The 18,866-nt window shown below is 42.0% G+C and overlaps 1 protein-coding gene across 6 annotated transcripts in view; it reads left to right on the forward strand.

Annotated features, from left to right (window-relative positions):
- Positions 1–18,866, forward strand: part of DIP2C (disco interacting protein 2 homolog C) — a 326,462-nt gene that overhangs the window by 221,032 nt on the left and 86,564 nt on the right. For all 6 annotated transcript variants that reach the window (XM_075419735.1, XM_075419734.1, XM_075419736.1 and 3 more), the window contains 2 exons: positions 5,606–5,697; positions 9,757–9,867. In XM_075419735.1, coding sequence (XP_075275850.1) covers positions 5,606–5,697; positions 9,757–9,867 — 203 coding nt within the window. The remainder of the gene's footprint in view (positions 1–5,605; positions 5,698–9,756; positions 9,868–18,866) is intronic.

The following is an 18,866-nucleotide window of genomic DNA, read 5'->3' on the forward strand; positions in this document are numbered from 1 at the left end:
GCAAGGCTAGCAAAAAAGAGCAGAGAGGGCTCTCTGGATAGAGAAGTGGTTTTTTTTTATCCATTTGAATTCTGTGGAGAAAGAAATGCCTGAAAAATGGCATTTTTTTCAAATGAATTGCCCATAAAATAAAATACTCAACACAGCTGTAAACGTTTCAAGGCCAAAGTCATGCTGCCTTACCAGAGGTGGTGTAGCATATAGCGGTGATACCATGAGATAGCTGAAACTAAACAGACCGTAAATAGCCAACCCCAAGCTGTGCTGCACCTGGCATGCGACCCAGCCCCCCACGTCCTCTTGCTGCGCGAATCTCTTAGGCCAGGAATTTGACAGTTATCAGGAGGAGAGAGAGGGAACTGAGACTCTTCTAACCAAGTACCTACATAATCAGTCTGTCCTTATCCCTGAAAGAACTCAGTGCTTGCAGAGGGATGGATAGTCATTGTTCAGTTCCCTAGACAGATATCAATCTTATGGTTGTTTAATACTTTAAACATTTATTTCTTTAATAAAAAGACAGAAAATTACTTTTAAAACTCTGTTACAATCTATGATTAAGACTGGAGTACCAAGTACTGCAGTAGCAAGGTTACCTTTATTCTGAGTATGTCTGGAGTCTTTTAGTCTCTGCAACAGACATTTTTGTTCTTTTTCTTTGAATTTTTTCTCCCAAAAGACAACAGCTTCGTTTGTTGCTCAGGGTGGATCTAAAGAGTTTATGAAGAAGGGGTTAACAGAGCAGCAGAACTGTGACTATTATTTTGCAAAGCAGAAAAACTGCCCCTTTACCTGCAGAGTGTTAGGAAGTTTGCTATTTACACCAGATTTAATCAATATTCTTCTTTCTATTTAATATAAGAAATGTCATATTGTGATATTGAGAAAATGAATATTTGACAAAATTATTTGCAGTTAATCTTTGGCAGCCTCACAGTTGCTGTGCACGGAGATTGGTAAGCAACCACTGGTTTGGCTTTGTTGAGTTAGTGCTGTGTGGTTCTGAAAAGCATCCTGAAGATGACAGGAAATTGCTTGTGGTTTGGTTTCTCTCTGGGTTTTCTCCCTGATACAGCTTTTCTCTTATAACCTTCTTTACATTCAACACAAATGTATAGTCCTTTTACAGATTTGCAAAGGAAGAGGAAAGGGATTTACTTCATTTACTTCAGTGTCATGTGGAAAGCATCTAGTTTTTGTTAACTGATCCCTTTTTGTGCGTTTTTTAAGACCTGGTGGTTTCCTTTACCCTCATAACGTGTTGCTTAACCAGATGGGACTGGCTATTAACTCACTCCGGCTTGCTAATTTTTAGGTGGTAGAAGATACTGCCCTCTGAATAGACTGTTGAAAAAAGAATGAGACTGAATACAAGAGAAATGTAAAATATGTGATTGCAGGTGTAGATTTGCTACTAATCAACTAAACCAAAATTTCAGCGGCCAGAGAAAAGGGACTTGCCCTGCATGGGTGTTAACACTGTTTGTCACAGCTACCAGAAAGCGAGATGCCATTTTCCATCCTGTCCTGCCAAGAATATCTGTGTGTGTGATGACTGCGGGACAGGGCTCAGCTGCAGAGGCGTAGCGGTGCTTGCGGATACTTCCTGGGCAGTGGGAACACTCGGCTTAGTTGGCGAGCGTGTGAAGAGCATGAAAGACGGCTGCTGGGGCGTGCACGTCTGGCCGCAGCACTCTGGGCAGGCGACAGAAGTGGCTAAAGAAGATGCAGTCGTCATTAGAAGAAGATTTATTTCAGTAAATGCTTAAGCAATTATAAGGTAGGCAGTGATAGATGCAGAGAAAAGCTTAATTTCTTACCAGCTTGTGGAGTTACAGAAGATCTTGGAAAGCAGCACCACAATTAGCAGCTTGATGGGAAGTAGGAACAAGATTATAATTTGTAGCATCTGCAAGGTGTGCGTTAACTGCATGTTGTTGGCGTTTTGTTTTCTGAAATCAACTTGGGAAACTCTTCTATGGTCTGCTTCGTTTGGGAAACAGTTTTTTGACCTGAAAACTGGGATAGTTCAGGTAATGAATCCAGTGGCCTGCGTTTCCACGACGTGTGTGTGTGACTGGGAGACACGGCACAGGGTGGGCAGCCCCCGGCCCCTGCTGGAGGGTGCCCTCGTGCCTGAAGTGCTGCTGGACACTCAGGTCTCTCGCTGATGACTTACTTCTGCAGAGCACTTACCAGTTCTTCATTTTTAAATGCAAGAACGTAGCTGCTCACGTATGGCTGGTGAGCAGATCAGAGCCTGGCAGCGCCAAATCCTGTCTCTGGCTGAGGCAAGTGGGAGCAGGGTTTGAAAGGAGCTGACTGCAGTGAGGACGTGAGCAGGAGGGTGAGGGAGAGGAAGGTTCACGGGAGCTGGTCCTTCCCTGGGGAAGCAGCGGGGAAGCAGCAGCAGTGCTCAAGGTTCCTGCACCCAGGCGTCTGCACTGATGGGCTGCGGGCCGGGCCGAGGGCGGCTTTCAGCTGCGGCAGCATGGCTGGAAGAAAGGCGCTTGGGCACTGAGCTGAAACACGGGCTGGTCCGCTCCTCGCTGCTAAGTGAAACCATTGCTTGGGTTTCCTACGTCTGCCCGCCTGTCTTCAAGCCAGCTGATGAGAAGAGTGTTCTTACTACTCGTCGCAGTCCGGCTGAGGGCAGCGGGGCAGCGGCCCCGAGCAGCCGGCGTGCCGGAGCCGATGTGCTCCGTGCAGGGATGGGCCTGGCGGCACCGAGCCCGGCCTGAGCGTGCAGCGTGGCCGGAGCACAGCTGGCCGCCTCGCCAGGGCCTCCCGCTCCCACCGCCCAGATGTGGCACCGCGCCGAGGTCGCGGCATCGGGGTTTGTGGGAGAGGTTGTGGCAATCGGCTTTTTCCCGGCGATGTCTGATCTCTCAAGGAAGAACTACGCTGAATTGCAACCTAGGCAGAACCAAGGAAGGAAATACTTCAAGGATATCCTTCTTTATAACATCCTGCGTTACTGAGGGCTTTTATCCTGCGGTGGTGGAGTCCTTTGTACTTCTCAGTGACATTGGAGGGGCCAAACAGCCAAGATGGCAGAGCGGGCGCATGGTTCAGCCCGCCTCTGCTCGGAAGCTTGTGCCCCATCCAGCAGTCGCAGACCTGGCCCTGATGATTCACGCATTCCTGGCTCCAGCTTCTGGATTGCTGCTCCCTTTGTAGCCCTGCTTTTATTTACTTTTTGGAACGCAGCTATATACCTTGAAAGGCAGGTCACGGGCTTCCTGTTGAACACGACCCAGCTCCAGATCTGCGTGGGCTTTGCCTGCTCACGAGGGTGCCCTGGAGCAGAGGCAGCAGCAGCCAGGGGCAGGCAGAGCCTGCGGGGGTTACAGCGCAGTTACGGAGCTGCGCGGGGCCGCAGGAGAGGCCGTGTTCTGACCGTTAGAAAGTACTGTGGGCATGTGCTGTGCAGTTTGAAGTGTATTTAAACAGAAAGATGAGGAATTAGGTAGGCAGCCTTATGTGCTCTGTGTTTCAGAAGCGGGAATAAAATTTTGGCAATAAAAGAGCATTGTGACAAAATGTATTTAAAGACTTGATTATTTAAAACTTTACTAGAAAGTACTCCTTTAAATTTTCTTAGTCTTTGAGACACCCTAGTTTCTGCATTGACTCGGATCACCTATGTGGAGATGGTTGTACTGCATACCCAGGTACTGCTGAAAGAAGGTATCTAAATACTTTTAATATGAATAGCCCTTAGATTTTGAAGAAAATATTGTAAGATGGCACATTTGATACATGAGAAATTAGTGTGAATACATCACAAATGCATATTTAAGACTGGTAACAGATTTAATCTCCATAGCTCAGAGAGAACTTCTCACCGCAGCCCCTTATGTCTCTCAGAAAAGTGATTAAAAACTCAGTGTTCACTTCAGGCTTGGAAGTGTTCTATGTAAAGATAGTTCTTTCTTGCAGTTCAGAACTTCCACTAGGCTTTTCATTTCCATTCTCCAGTTCTCTGTATCATCACTAATTGCTCTTTTAAGTTTGTTGCCACTGAATCTGTAATGTTGGAAAACTTAAAAAAAAAAAGTATTTGCTTTCTTAAGGCATCTTTGTTTTTATCGTACTCGCTTGTCAGGTTGAAGTGTTGACTGTAGCAGCAGGGATGCTTTTAAAGACTTTCTTGCCATCCAGTGCATGTGGTTCTGCAAGGATTAATCCTGCAGATGTACTCCTGTATCCATGCTGAGTTTCTAGTGGAAGAGAATTGAATCATACGTATTTCTGAGCGTCGAGGCCATTCAGCATGCAAATATTGGAGTAATTTTAAATAAATTAAAAACTTTGCAAAACACAGTGTGGTGATACAACAGGAAGTAATTACCTTTAGTACTTTCTCAGTAACAAGCAGCAGTGACCCTTCCAATTTTCCTTAAGAGGAAAAAAAGAAAATCTGGCCTTCTCATCGTGTGTTATATTTACACGAGATTTGCACTTAAAAATGATTCAACAGTATTGCATTTTATAACCAGGATGTGGAGGAACTTACTATAACAGCTGCTTGGCTTAGTTATAAATAGCAATATTGCCTGTTTGAGAGCCTGAACTGCTGAACCCCATAGGTAATCTGTTGTCAGAACCTATTATCGTTTAAGTTATTGGTGGGCATGAATTAATGATTTGTTACTGTCAGACTGAATACTGCTTAAAGACAGTACCTAGGGGCCAGCCAAGAACAAGGGCTGCTACGCTTGGTATTGTTCAAATGGAAGTAACAAAGTCTCTAAACAAAGGCAAGCTGAAAGAGCTTGCGTAGTTGGGAGATGCCGATCGCTTGGAGGATTAATGAAAGGCATGTAATGTGGCCAGCGAGGTCTTGATGAGAGACTTTTCTCTTTAAAGAATATTGAGATAAGGTCTTGATAAGGATTAGCAAAGTGCAGAGATGGAGAGATGAAGCAAGGGAGAAGAGAGATGGTTAAAAGGAAGGGTACCTGGGGCAAGTGAAATGAAACTGAGGGAAAGGAGGATATGGGAGAGGGTGTGAAGAAAAAGCCAAGTTAAATGGAAGAAGGCCCAGAATTAGAAGTGAAATGCAGCATATGGGCGTGCTAAGAATCAGAGGGTCCCTGCTGCTTCAGTGTGCCCCTTTGGCTGCGGGGTGTTTTCTGTTTGTTGGCTTTTTCCCTTGTGTCTGCTTCTTGAGACTCCTTTCCTTTTTCCCTTGGTGGCTTGGGGTGGGGGAAGTGCCATCGTGAAACCTGCGTAATACCCGTGGAGGTCAGCCGGGGCTGAAACGCGGCTTGGCCAGCTTGCTACAGCTAAGGCTGTTAACAGTGGTCTGTCCAGACTTGATGATGTTGCAGCCACAAAGTAAGAAAACTACTTCTGCCATGAAGAAAACTTTTTTTACTTTTTGTTCTTAGAAATACTAGTCTTGGAAAAAAGTTCAAAGAAAGGTGAGCTAATGAATATTTAAATATTTCCACTAGTCCTGGTAGTGTTGTCATATTTAGTTGGATAACTAACAATGTTCCTGCTAGTTTTTTCGCTGCTTAGATTTTCTTTCCCTTTAATAATCTTGTAAAGCATAAGAAGAATTTGAAAACTAATTTCACAAATTTTGTGTTAATAGGCAAACTTTGGACCAGAAGTATGAAGGTTGCTTACAATATACTACATAAATTAGGCACAAAACAAGAACCAATGGTACGACCTGGAGACAGGGTGAGTATCTCAAATGATTTTTAATCACTAATAATGCAGATCCCACATTGACAAAGAGAGAATGAGGTATTTGGGGGGGCTCTGAGGAAATTAATGAAGTGAAATGTTGGGGGGCGTAAAAGTAATCTCTCTTTTACTCAGGGGGTGAAAATAATCTGTCTTTTACTCAGAAAAAGACTGGTCATTCAGACGGGTGTTTTGAATCGCATAATAAATAACCTGAGCTGGTACTCGCTGAATGGTAACTTGAAGTTGTAGCAACATCAACAATAAACATTCCCATGGAAAGCGATTTTTGGACATAGAACAGCAGATTGTTGAGAAAAAGCTTGCTCATGGAGCCTGGAGGTGTCATGTGGAGAAAAAACTTACTTACTAATGACTTTGTAGTTGTTGAGATGGTAGAAAGAAGAGAAGCATTGTGGAGGACAAACACAAGCAAAGTAAGCACATTTTGGCAGCCAGTTAAATAAATAAATTATGCTGACTGGTAAGATGGAGGATGTTTCCGTTCCTGGTTCCTGACTGATGCAGCTACTGCTGGAGGCTGAATCTAGGTGAGTAGATAAGGTCCACAGAGAGCAAGGTTTACAGAGCTAACACCTGAAGTTGTTAAATGAAGACAAGAACATCCTATGGTTTTGCTCCTGACGTACTTACAAACCTACCACTCCCTCTGTCAAGGCTGGCCGAGCCTGCTACCCCATTCCTCAGCCAGAGCGTGTATAGAAATTTCCACAGGTCCCATTCCAGGTTGGCTTTAAGCCATGGAATGGAGATTCCAGAGCAAAGGTGTCAGAAATGCAAATTTTAGTCCTGCCTTAGTGCTTAGAGTTGAGAGGGTGGGATTAAGTCTTCCTCCCCCAGGGTCTGACAGCAATTCTCACACTGTTGGTTCACTTTGTGCTCTTGTGCCACACATGAGAAACATGTCTATCTGCATTACACATTTCTTAGGGCTTCAAAAAAAAAAAAATGAGAGCACACAATAATGCTTCCCAAAAGAAAAAAAGAAGAAAAAGAATTTAAAAAATGAAACCTTACAGTCCTTCCTATGTTTCTTTTTGAAATAAATCATAAAGAATTTAACTAAAGATTCTCTAGAACTTTAATCTAAATTGCTTCCTACAATGGCATTCAGCCAGGAGCAGGATCTGAAAAATCTTTTTTACTTGATATACAAATGTGTCTCTAAGCAACAGCAGAAGAAACAACTTGTTCAAGTGCACCCATCAAAACAATCCACCCAGAAAGCTCCAACAAGAATAAAGTTCGCATATGAGCAGTGCGCATCTCTCCCTATCTGTTGTGTGCTAACTGCCCAGCTTTGTATTCATTTACTGCAGCAGCCACTGGCATCTCCTAACATTAAGAAAGGATTTGTGGATAATTCAGGCTGAAAGCTGGAAGTTTAGCTAGTGCAGGACAGATAAACAACAAATTGCAGCTCTTCTAAAATAAGTCCACCTAGATTACAGTGAAACAAATGTTTATAGCCGAGTGCTGAAAGCATATGCTTTGCGTTGTAAAAACATCTTGCCTAGCATCCCTGTGTAAAAGAAAGATGATCATTGAAGCAACTTCGTGTTGAAGATGAGGTGTTACTGTGCTTCTGATGTTCCAGGCTATTATTCTGGCTCTTATCCCCCAGTTGTAAAAATGTAAAAGCTTTCTGACCTCTTTGAAGATGGCTTTTTATTCGAAGTAATGGATTTTGTCTGACAACAGTTAAAGGTAGTTTTTAAATACTAAATGAAATACAGATATAAATTTCTGGTCTTTTCTAAATGAGAGTATAGTTGTCTCCTTATGTTAATGTTATATAAAATTCAGAAAGGCCTTTTTCTGTTTATAAGCACCTTCTATCAATACAATCTCTATTTTTCATGACTGCCATTACATCACTTCTTAGGTTCTTTGTCTCAGCCAAAAAATAGGCGAATGTGCCTGCATTTGATTCCCTGCTTCTGGTATTATTATAGTATGCGGTGAACTACATTTGCCTTCTATAGTAACTTCAGAAATTTAGCCTTGTGTCACCCCAGACAGCTGCCTGGAAATTAAGCTTGCCCTCTAAAATACCTAGTAGATAACCAGATTCTCATCTGGCAACATACGGTCTATGGTTTGTTTTCCGTCGGCCTTATCCCTTTTTGCTTTTACACACGTTATTTATTTATTCAGTACAGGTCTGTTAGTGATTAATGTTTTTGGAGAGGAAGTTATTGCCTCATTCCCACCGGACTTCAGTGAGATTTTTTCACCTCTGTCAGCTCTTTTGCAGAGATTCCCAGCCAAACCTTTGCTGTGTGTATGTAAACAAAGACCAACACAAAACCCAGCAATCCTCGGAGTATCTTTAGGGATCTTTCAGCATCTTTCAGATGTTTTCTAGGCTCAGCAAAATCTACCATCCCCTCCGTGCACCTAGCAAAATCCCTTCCTTTCCGTTTCCCCTGAGGCTATGTATGGTGTGTGCGTGGAGCACACATACAGTAAGCTGTGCACAGCCATCGCCAGCAGTTGGAGTATTCCATGTGCAAGTGTACAGATAAAGTAGCAGTGTATTTTCTCTGAAGTTTCTCTAAAACAGTTCTGAAGCTGCAGGCTTCAACTTAAAAACAGAGATGTTTTGGACCCATTTGGACAAGGTTGATTAGTTTTCTTCTAGTTTGAAGAAATCAAGTTAATCTATGGGAGGCGACTATCTTTGGAGCCATATGAAAGCACTGGAAGCACTTTTAATCTCCAGTCACTGAACCTTGGAATGTATATGAAAACATGATGATTTTACTTCAAGAGACTGAAACCTAGAACTCCTGTGGATGTCAAAGCAGTCAAAACTCAGGAGTTATTAAGGAGTTTCAGTAAATTTTAGGATGCTGTAATAATACACTCTGATCCTGTGTGCAGGCCCAAAGGAGTTCAGTTCAAAGCCATTCGCCATGCCTTTTGCGTGCCGCTTCAGCTGACTGTGCAAGGTGGTTACCAGCTGCATTACAGCTGTTTGAGACACGAGCTGAGAAAGTGCATCTGAGCCGGAACAAAACCTTAGACAAGCTCTAGCCACTGGGGTCATTCGCCAGTAGGCGAGAGCAGTAGTCCTACCTGCCCCTGCCAGAAGAGTCGTGGGCTCTCTGGGTTGCTGGTCCTCAGCGCGAGCGTGAACTCTCGCCTCTCCTTCCCCTTTGCCCCTGGAGGATCCGAGACCTTGGCTGCAGCACCTGCAGAAGTAAGCTGTGCAGTTCGGCGCATTGCGGGAGGAAGGGCACCCAGTGAGCATACGGGTGATTTGCTATGATATTTTGTCTTTTTTTGGCACTCTTTTCATAGAATCGTAGAATCAGAAGGATTGGAAAAGACCTCTAAGATAGTAAAGTTCAGCTGTCAACCCAACACCACCATGCCTGCTAAACCATGTCCCGAAGTGCCATATCTACATTTTTTTTGAACTAAAGCTGTGACGTTAACAAATCCAGGCCTAGCTTGGCATGCTGTATGGCCAGCTCTGGATGTGACGTTTGCTTCTCTAGATATCAGCTATTTGTGTTCTCTAAGTACGCAGAAACTTCTACACTTGGGCAACAGTCCAATCCTAAAAAGAAATTGTTAGAAGAAGCAAAACATAATGTGTTCATGATTGACATAATGGCATAGTAAGTCTGGGTTATCTGAGCTGGTCACAGATTCACTTTGTTTTCAGTAACTTCTAGTAAATTATTAGATTAGAATGTAAAATTCTATTAATGCCATTTACGTGGTTATTTAACTTCTACAAAGCAATCAGTACATTGAGAAGCAGATGGAAGGTATTGTCAATGTAGGAAACAATGCAACATGGAAATATTTAACTCCATTGTAAGTGGAAGCCTTCACAAAAGAAATAGCTATCAGAATAAATTCCTTCTGATTTTTCATTCATCTTGTATTAGATATTTGAATAGTTCTCATAGAAGTGTTTCTGTAATCATCTCTGTCCAAAAGGAAGCATGGAAACTTCAATTATTGTTATCTGAAACCTGGGATAAAACATTTTTAACATACGTCTCTTTGTTTCAGGTAACACTCGTATTTCCTAACAATGATCCTGCTGCTTTCATGGTAGCCTTTTATGGCTGCCTGCTTGCGGAAGTTGTCCCCGTCCCTATTGAAGTGCCACTTACAAGAAAGGTAGGGAACTGAATTTCTTGTCTATACTGCATTTTAAAGCTTATGTCAGAACAAATCACAAGTGAATGTAGCTTTTGAGTACATTTTTGTAGTGAACTAGCTCTGAATCTGCGGATACAAAGATAGTGCTGTGTGGTGAGTTATATATAGTTCCTTCTTTTCTGTGATGGAAAATCTGAAGACGTGCTTGAAATTTCAGCAAATGCAGGCCCGTCTGGAAAAGGAGAGGAAAATTTTCCAAGAGAACAGCTCTGCCAGTCCTAGCTGGATTATCTTTGTAGCCTCTCAAAGCATTCTGGTGTTGGCCCCTGACAAAGAATCATTGGCAACAACTGCTGATTTTCCACCTGTCTCTGCAACCCAAGCTATGTTATGATGCTGCTAGTGCTGTGTATGCTACTTTGGAGCAGTTATGGAAATACCTTCTCCTGTGTCTGTGTGTGCATGTGTATCCCGAAGCTTGTGTCGCCACAGTCATCTCTGCCAAGGGTGGCACGTGCGCAGAAGTAGTCTGGGAATTCTTGCTGCAGAACATACATTCACAGAGAAGACTGACCATTGCTAATCAAAAGCCTTTTGTGTCCAGTGTTCAGAGATTCAACCACTTCTCCTAGGGAAGTGTTAGTAGACAGATACAGCAGTTCCAGCCAGAAGGAATGCCGGAGGCAATGAGGGGAAGGGGCTCAGTGGTGTAGGTGAGCCATAGCTGGGAAGCTTACACTGATGCTGTTGAACTTGCATTTTTTTCTGAGGTTGTATGTCTTGAAGGCTGTAAATACAGCAAAATGTATTTATTTGTTATAAGTTATTTTTGTCATATCCCCTTAATTTTACAATGGCTGACTGCAATGCCTGTTGTAAGATTCTCCCAAATATCTCCTTATGTAATCCCTTTTTTATTAGCTAGCACTAATAATGCCTTACTTTAACTATTTGATCTGCTATTGTCCACACAAAGTGTGTTCTTTAATCCTTACAAGCTTTCTTTTTTAAACTAATTTCTTTTGGAAAACGTTGACTGAAGCCATGAGGTGTTTCCAAGGAAAGGGCTGGGGAAATGCATTGCTTTGCTCACATGTTCAATTTTTCGATTGCCAAGGGCTGTTCTTTGAAATGCTGTGGTGTCACAGCACCCTGCAGCAGAAGCTCAAATCTTTGTTTCATGGACAGGTACCCTGCCTTTCAAACGAAAAACCATGAAAACAAGTTTCTAAGCCCTCATAAAGGCTTTGCAGTTTGCACATCTCACACAGCAATTTAACAGCTAAAAATATCTGGAGTTTCCTTTCTAACTGAACGTGTTTGAACCATCCTCGTGTCTGAGAAGCTGGGTTGATCTCATAATTTCTCCATTATGTTCACGCATGCCAACATCTGTGGTGAGCCCTTGCCATGGTGACACCAGAAGCAGGCAGGAAGAGGAGGGGTGGTGCTGGAGGAAGGGACGGTTTGCTGAACTGGGGAAGGAGTAGGGAGAGGTGGGGGAAAGCAAGTGGATCAGCCAACAAGAGGCCATGATCCAGCTGAGCAGACGTGAGAGGAGCTGGGCAGAGGGCAGGACAGCAGGAACCAAGGGGAAGAGGAGGCAGGAAGTGTCAGCATAGCTGGCTGAGACTGGAGGAGAGGTGCACGTGGGCTAGAAAGGGCATGCAAGGAGAGAGGATGGGACCTCAACTAGTCTGCTTGCTTTGGGGAATAGGTTTATGCTATTTTGTTTGTAAAATGGTGTATTTGAGAGCACTGAGAGGTGGACATGACTATAAAAAAGTAATTTCAGTAGAAATACAGTGCATATGCATCAGGCTCTCACCATGCTTGCACATGTGAGTGCAGTACTTTAAGACAATTTGAGGCAGTTGCATAACATGGTGCGTTACTTCAATATAAAGCAGACATTTTAAATGCATCAACAAAAAAAGGTGAGCAAACTATGTACATTTTAAGATCATACAGAGTGCTCACATGGGTAAGTCTGCTTTCATTCTACCTAAAAAAGAGGCAACATGGTGCTGAGGGTTAAAAAATCTAGTATGTCTTTCCCTGTTACTTATTTTCTGAAGTGTAATGACATTTTGAAGTACATTTGATAGGTGTAAATTGGATTTATTTTGGACCATCTGATGCCACATCCATCCAGTAAACTATAAAATTCAGCTGTCCAAGTAAATGCTCTATGCTAAATTAATAACTTACCCTAATTTGGCTGAATGTCTTTGGTAGATTTTTTTTAAGAACATGTGTGTATATATGGATATATAAATATACACTTACACATCCATATAAATATTTATGTAAAGAGTATCTACAGACTGAGACTGTTTAACTATTGCCAAGATCATCCCATAGTGTTAAATATCAAAGTATTAAACAATGACTGAGATTATCAGTGGTACAATTAAAAAAGCGACATGATCTATGATCTAGAAATAAAACTATGCAATCTCACAGCATCTACTGTTGCAAATATTTTTGCATCTGTTTATATGGAATGGGAGCTGGAGTGGAAACAATGAGATGAAAATCATGTTCTGAGTAGTCCCAGAAGGAATACCTCTGCTTGGTCAAATGGCAGCGGATTGCTTCTGGCATCCGTGGGAAGATGTCGTTCATGTCATCACACAATGGCCTAGGCTGTTCTTTTATGCTGTCCTATTACTCTCTTTTCTACATGCTTTAGTACATTCTGGCAGTGGAGATTTTTTGGTTTACTGTTTGGAAGACAGAGATGTGAACTAACACATAGGCTGACTGTTATTATAGGCTAATACAGAATTACAGAATAACAAGTTGATACAGAATGAGCTATTTCAGGGACTTTTATAATGAGCACATTTTTAATATTAAAAATTTGCATTAGCAGCTTTAATACTATTCTGCATTTTCCTAAAGAAGAGTTTTTCACAGCTCTGTGCAAATTGTTTGTGCCTGGCAGTTATAAATTGAGCAATAATGTTTGCAGCCAGATAGACTTTTGGCTTACATATTGCTCTGCAGACATCTGTACACATACGAAATTAAAGGCTTTTGTTTTACCAGCCTGTAGACTTCGTGTGCATTCCCTTTCCTTTGTATCATGACTGGTTTTTTTCAGATTTTGGCAGGTTCTTTCCTGGTTCATTATTAGTTGAGGGTCCATCTCTGCTCGCTGTTTTGTTCTGTATCCCACTTTTGTGTTGACAGAATACCTAGAATTAGTTGGACTTCCCCCAAGGACTTCAGGAGACCTGTCTGTCGGGGCACCTGGAATGGATTGACTGAATTCCAAGCAGCCACACAGAGTTCTCTTGTTTAGGTTTATTCCCAGAATGCTTCCTGGTGTTTAGCAAAGACCTCGGAATTGACATTCATGTCAGCATAATTCTGGCTCTTTAGACTTGGGAAATCAGATCTAAAATTAAAACCTGAAATCCCAGGCATTTTTAATGACATCAAAACTAACTCTTCCTTCTAGAAGCAGTAGACAGGTGTTCCATGGTCATTGTAGCAACAGAACAAACAGCAGATTTTATTTCTTCTTTCCCTTTGTTAGTACCACTGAAATGGCTATATCATGAACGCTCCCAAATTTTTTTTATAACTAATCCTCATCTCTAGGACTATCAGCTATGTTCCTTGAGAATAATATTCCTATCTCCAAATATCTTTAAGTCTCCCAAACATTAGAAGGTAGTATGTTCTATACAACATCTCTTGCTTCAGAGCTGCCACTTCCGTTAATCTTGTCTGAAGATGGAGTATTAGAAGTTGTTTCATTGTATGTGTGATATGATGTGAATTGCAAACTATGCATCACAGAATGTGCCATAAAAGTAGATGGTATGGGATTTTCGACGTGTCAAGTTCTAGTTCAAATAGCGATTTATTATTTCCCTTATGAAAAGATTTTAAAAATATGTTTTTGATTTCGTTTTCTTTAGGTTTTTTTAGGTTAATGTTTTTTTTCCATTTCATGGGCATCATGGAAATTATTGTTGTTCTGCTGTGATACAGTCAGGGGAGCTTATCAGTTTTAATCTTAAAATAGCGTTTTTGTCCTGCAAGCGCATTCATATTTATGCTCAATCACACGCTGTGAATGTAGGAACAAAGCGATCCCACGTAGATCTTTATGGCCTCTTTGTCATAGACGGTGAGTATTTGTAGCAAGGAATGACATGGAAGCATGTAAAAATCTGTTTCTCAGTCAGCACACTATTTTCTAGCCTGCAAGATTTAATGCTGTGTGCCCTTCCAGACTCTTGTTCTGACAGTGTGATGGGAAGAATGTACCTGTGGAAATCTGGAGATAACCACTCCATGACGCTTGGGTTTTTTAAAGGATGCTTCATATAGGGTAAAAACTGTTTTTCAGGAGCTCTTTTTATTAAATCCTGAGAAGTTAGGTTACTGAAGCTTTAACAGTACCCAGTGAGATATACCTCTTTAAAGATAGTGAAATTGTCCCAGTCTTACCTTCCATTTGAAGGCAGAATTGTATTCCAAAGGAGATTCACCTTGATGCCTTTCCTAGTGTTTCAGGGCCTGAGATAAATGAACTTTGTTCCTCTCAGCTTTAGTCATCATTGGGCTGTAGAGTGCCAGAAACACTGGAGTTGTACATACTTTTGACAATGCAGCTCTTTCTTCACTGGATTTAAAATACACATAAAACGTTATATATTTTCTTTTCAGTAACATAGTCTTCCCATCCCTCCAAAGAACGCAAGTGCCCTCAGCCCCACATGAGCCCCTGGGGCACACCGCTGGACCCCTGTAAGCCCCGTGCCCGTCCTTTCCTCTTCATCCGCTTCAGCAGATGGGCCCTGAGCAGAGGTCTTTGCTCAGCTGGCCACAGTGAATCTCAGATCCTTCAAAGCCTACTTTTTCTTTCTATTTTTTCAGCTTTAGGAGATGATAGTTTCCTAGAGAGCACATCTCATTTCATGCGATGTCCCCTGCCAAAATTAACCATTGTCTTGCTTTCATTAAGACTTTTCGACGTTGAGACTGCTCATAGTTGCAGATTTCACGTGCAAATTATACTACGTACCAAAGCTCTGTCTGATAAGACAGCTGATTTCTTCATCTTAAAGCTGATTATGAAAGTCGCATCTGCTTTGTGTTTCATTTTTATTAAAGTCTAGGATATTTGTGTTTTAAAAATTGAGGCTTTCCTTGGTTCCCTTTCACTTTTGGTTCAGAAGTGGTGATGCTTGGCCTTTACATCTAATGGTTGCCCAATTTGTTCTTTACCAACAAATTTTTGTTAGGGTAAGGGCAAATGGAGCTCAAATAACCATCATGACAGATAACGAGATTAGTTCAGTCTCTGATGCTTTGCCACATAATTCTCATTTTGAAAGCAGTCTGGGATTTGCAAGTGGGCAGGAGTAACCTTTATCAGGCCAGCTTTTGCACAGGCCATCTCTTCCTTCCTTCCTGATTAGATAAGGACATGCACTCTCTGTCGTGGAGAAAGGACCATAATTGTTTTCCTTCACACGAATGCCCTCACAAAGCATTGTAGAAATGACGTTACCAGCATGCTAAAATGCAGCCACATGTGGGATTTTTTTCTCCTGACAATGAATTACCACTCTCTGCAGCAGGAAGAAGACAATTTGCCTCCAGATACTGGTGAAAACCTTTAGGGAGCCTTTAATAAAAGTCTTTAGAGAACCTTGAATGGCTACCTACAGCAGAGAGGCTTTCCGGCTCTCTTCATCTGAAAGATTGATCTCTCTAGGTGTGTGCAGACATAGTCTAAAGCTATGCAGACCTCATTTTTCGTACCTCAGCAAGTGCTGTACTTCAAGAAATGTAAAATGATAGTTCCAAAGTCAGCAATTGGTCTCAAACCTCATGCTACGGTACCCCAGCTCTGTCTTTTGCCTTCCACCTGCGTTACGTGTCATTTCAAACTCTGAATTGTGGAGGATCTGACAATGAGCATCGCTGGCACGTCTTTCCCTGTCTGCGGTTGGGACTGCGTCGGCTGAGTTGTTTCACCTGGTCTCTACGGGCTCCCTGAGGTTTTTTCTGCCCCCACAAAATTCAGCAAAATAAAGTGTTTGAGGCAAGCAGGGGGTTACTAAAGTAGCAGATTAACATAAATTACCAAAATAGCAAATAACTCTGCTGACGAAACAGTGTGTCCTGCAAATCTATTCCCTTTATGAGCAGGAGAGTGATTTTATTTGAGGGGGGAGGAGAATTTTTCTTCTTTTTTGCCAGCAGATAATTTGGTTTCTTTTTTTTTCTACTTACAGAGCAGTGCTCAGCATTGCAGACATTCATTTTACATTACTCAAAAGGGATGCCGATAGCTTTTTTCTGAAATCTGAAATGATCAATGCTTTTAAAGTCAGTAGTCTTTTTCCTGGCCCACGTGGAATCTTTGACTGCTTCTTGCAAAGAATTGCATTTTCAACTCAAACTTCATTTTTCAAATGTACAAGTTTTACCCGAGGGCCTCACTTCTCTGAGCCTGTCATGCTAAGGTGTGGTGAACAGCAGAGACTATGGTGTTCACATGCTGGAGAGTGTAGGTAAGGTTGCAGTGTGTCTGTGGGATGTAGGAGGCTCTCATCTTGAGATGGTTTCAGATCTTGCGCCTCGGGGCTGTCAGTCCAGTAGCTCAACACCACTTGAGCAGGTAGAAACAGTGGCTTCTGTGGGGCAGCAGGTATCGCAGGGGCACCGGCATGGGGCAGGGGGTGTCCACCTCGTCTTCGTGTCTCTGTTCTTTGCAGTACTTTTTGCTTCTAAGTCAGGGTGAAGCCACCAGAAGTAGGCAGAAGGTGATGATGACTAGTTAGGAGATAGAAGACTGAGGCTCAAAGTGGGAATGAAGGACACAGGCTGGCAAGCTGCCAGAAAGCTTCATTGTGTTTATGCTGTAAGATCCTCAAGTGGAGCTCCTCTGGCTGTTGAGAACAGTGTCTAGCACAGTACCTTTACTTGAGTGTCTTGATTTGCTTTTTTCTTGCAAGGCAGGCTATAGTGTGGACACCAAGGGCATGGCATAGGATGTGAAAGTCTGTAAAACACACTGGGTGCTGTCCACGCGTGGTGAAGTTCTTCCAGTCTCCTGCGGTAGTGCTTCATCACAGAACTGCTTAGCCATGTTGTCCTTTCAGATGAACAACTTAACTGTACAGAAAAGAATGGGGTGAAGATTCTGATGCTTTCTGAGATGGGGTTGTCCTGATGTAAAACAGTCTGTTATTAGAATCTGTGATGTATGAATAAATTATATTAAGTAATCTGTATGTGATTCTCTCTGGTTCTGTGTGAATTATTACAAATGAATGAGTAATATCTACGTGGACATGCTCTAAACCAGTTGAGATGACTCTAAGTGGAAGCATAGTCATTCTTTCATGTGTTATCTGAAAAACTCAAACTGTTAATACAAGTTTCCTTTTTCTGTTGTTTTGTTTTGCAATGAGAAGAACTTGACAGATCATTTCTTAACTGATGCATCCCCCATGGCTGTGATATACTGATGGTCTAAGGTCCAGACTTTCTACTGGTTTATGTATGCTAAATTTTCTTAATGGAATTTATTAGTCAGTTTCTGGTTGTGAAGTCCTACATTAAACGGGATTTGGTCGCTTGAGGATCAGCATTTTCTTGGTACAATGGTGAAACTGTTTGCCAGCAGTCTTTTATAGGGCATACAGTTCCAACAACATTTTATTTTTACTTTAAAATTGAGAGTAATGCAGTTGCTACATTCAGTTACGAAATTTATATGCTAGACTTTTTTAATTGATAGTTAGAAATTCAGACATATACATACATTGGTAACCATTTTTTAGGTTACATTTAGTGGGAAGTTTTGGGTAATGGTAGTATGGTGTGATATTTTGAGAAACTGGTGACCTCCCTTTGTACATGATAGAGTAGCAGGTCTCAGAGGCTGTGTCTTGCCCACGGAGTGATCTTCTTCATGGAGCACCCCAGCCCTCATCTTCCTGCCATTCCTTCTGAGGGGCCTCGAAGGAGAGCCATCACTCCTGCGCTGTCCAGGCACCCACATGAGCTTCAGCTGAGCAGCCTCCAAGAGTGGAGACGCCAGATCTCATCCTAATGTCGAACCAGGGTCTGATCTGGCTAAGCCCTTGTCCTAGGGGTTTGGCAACACAGATGTGGACCACCTAAGATGAGAGTCAGTGAGGACAGTAATGCTTGGCTGAGCCCTTTTTTGTCCTGGAAGCCCCACTGGTGCGGGTACACTGGAGTCGACAATATGGTCCCCAAAATGTTGTTCATGGATACACCAGTGTTATTCTCTCTGTTGTTCAAAGGGTGCTCTCCTTGTCTGCTTTTTATTGGAAAAGATGATGCACAAGCTTAATTTTAAAAAGCCTGCCTGAAAAAGTACCTTGTCAATTTTTCCTGGTTTTATATGCATTCTGGTCATAGTAAGCAAAAGCAAATGCAGTAATTCTAGATGGAAGGAGTTACATAGCATCATTATGACAAATCAGTTTAATGTCCCACATTGTTTGCTCAGCTATTGAAGCTCTGATAGTTGATGCCATATACATATTTTGAGGTGGTATGGAAAACAAGTAAGCTTTTGTTTTTCCTCTGATCTTATTGCTTCCCCATTTTAGTTGATTAGACCACATAAAAATTGCATTAAAAACTAGTCAGATAGGCTTTGGGGCTTTCTTTCCATCATACAGTTTTGCTTTGAATAAATTAATAGATAAGGCAACTGTTCTGTTTCTGGTTGCTTCCATGGTTAAGCGTGCTTTATGGTTGATTTGCAAGATATTTTGATTTGATCTTTTGAGACTCCATAGGCTATTTTCTGTAGAATGATTCTGTGAAGAAAGGGTTAATACTTCTATGTGCATTTACACCTAGGGCTTTGCTCTGTTGAAGAGCCTAGTGGATAGATGTAAAGTTCATAAAAGAATCATGACAAGACACTATACATAAAGCAGACATAATGCTGTAGAAGCACAGCATCTCTTAAAGAACAGCTATGGCCTGGACTTGAAAAT

Source organism: Opisthocomus hoazin, chromosome 4 (assembly GCF_030867145.1).
Source record: "Opisthocomus hoazin isolate bOpiHoa1 chromosome 4, bOpiHoa1.hap1, whole genome shotgun sequence".
Classification (NCBI taxonomy): Eukaryota; Metazoa; Chordata; class Aves; order Opisthocomiformes; family Opisthocomidae; genus Opisthocomus; species Opisthocomus hoazin.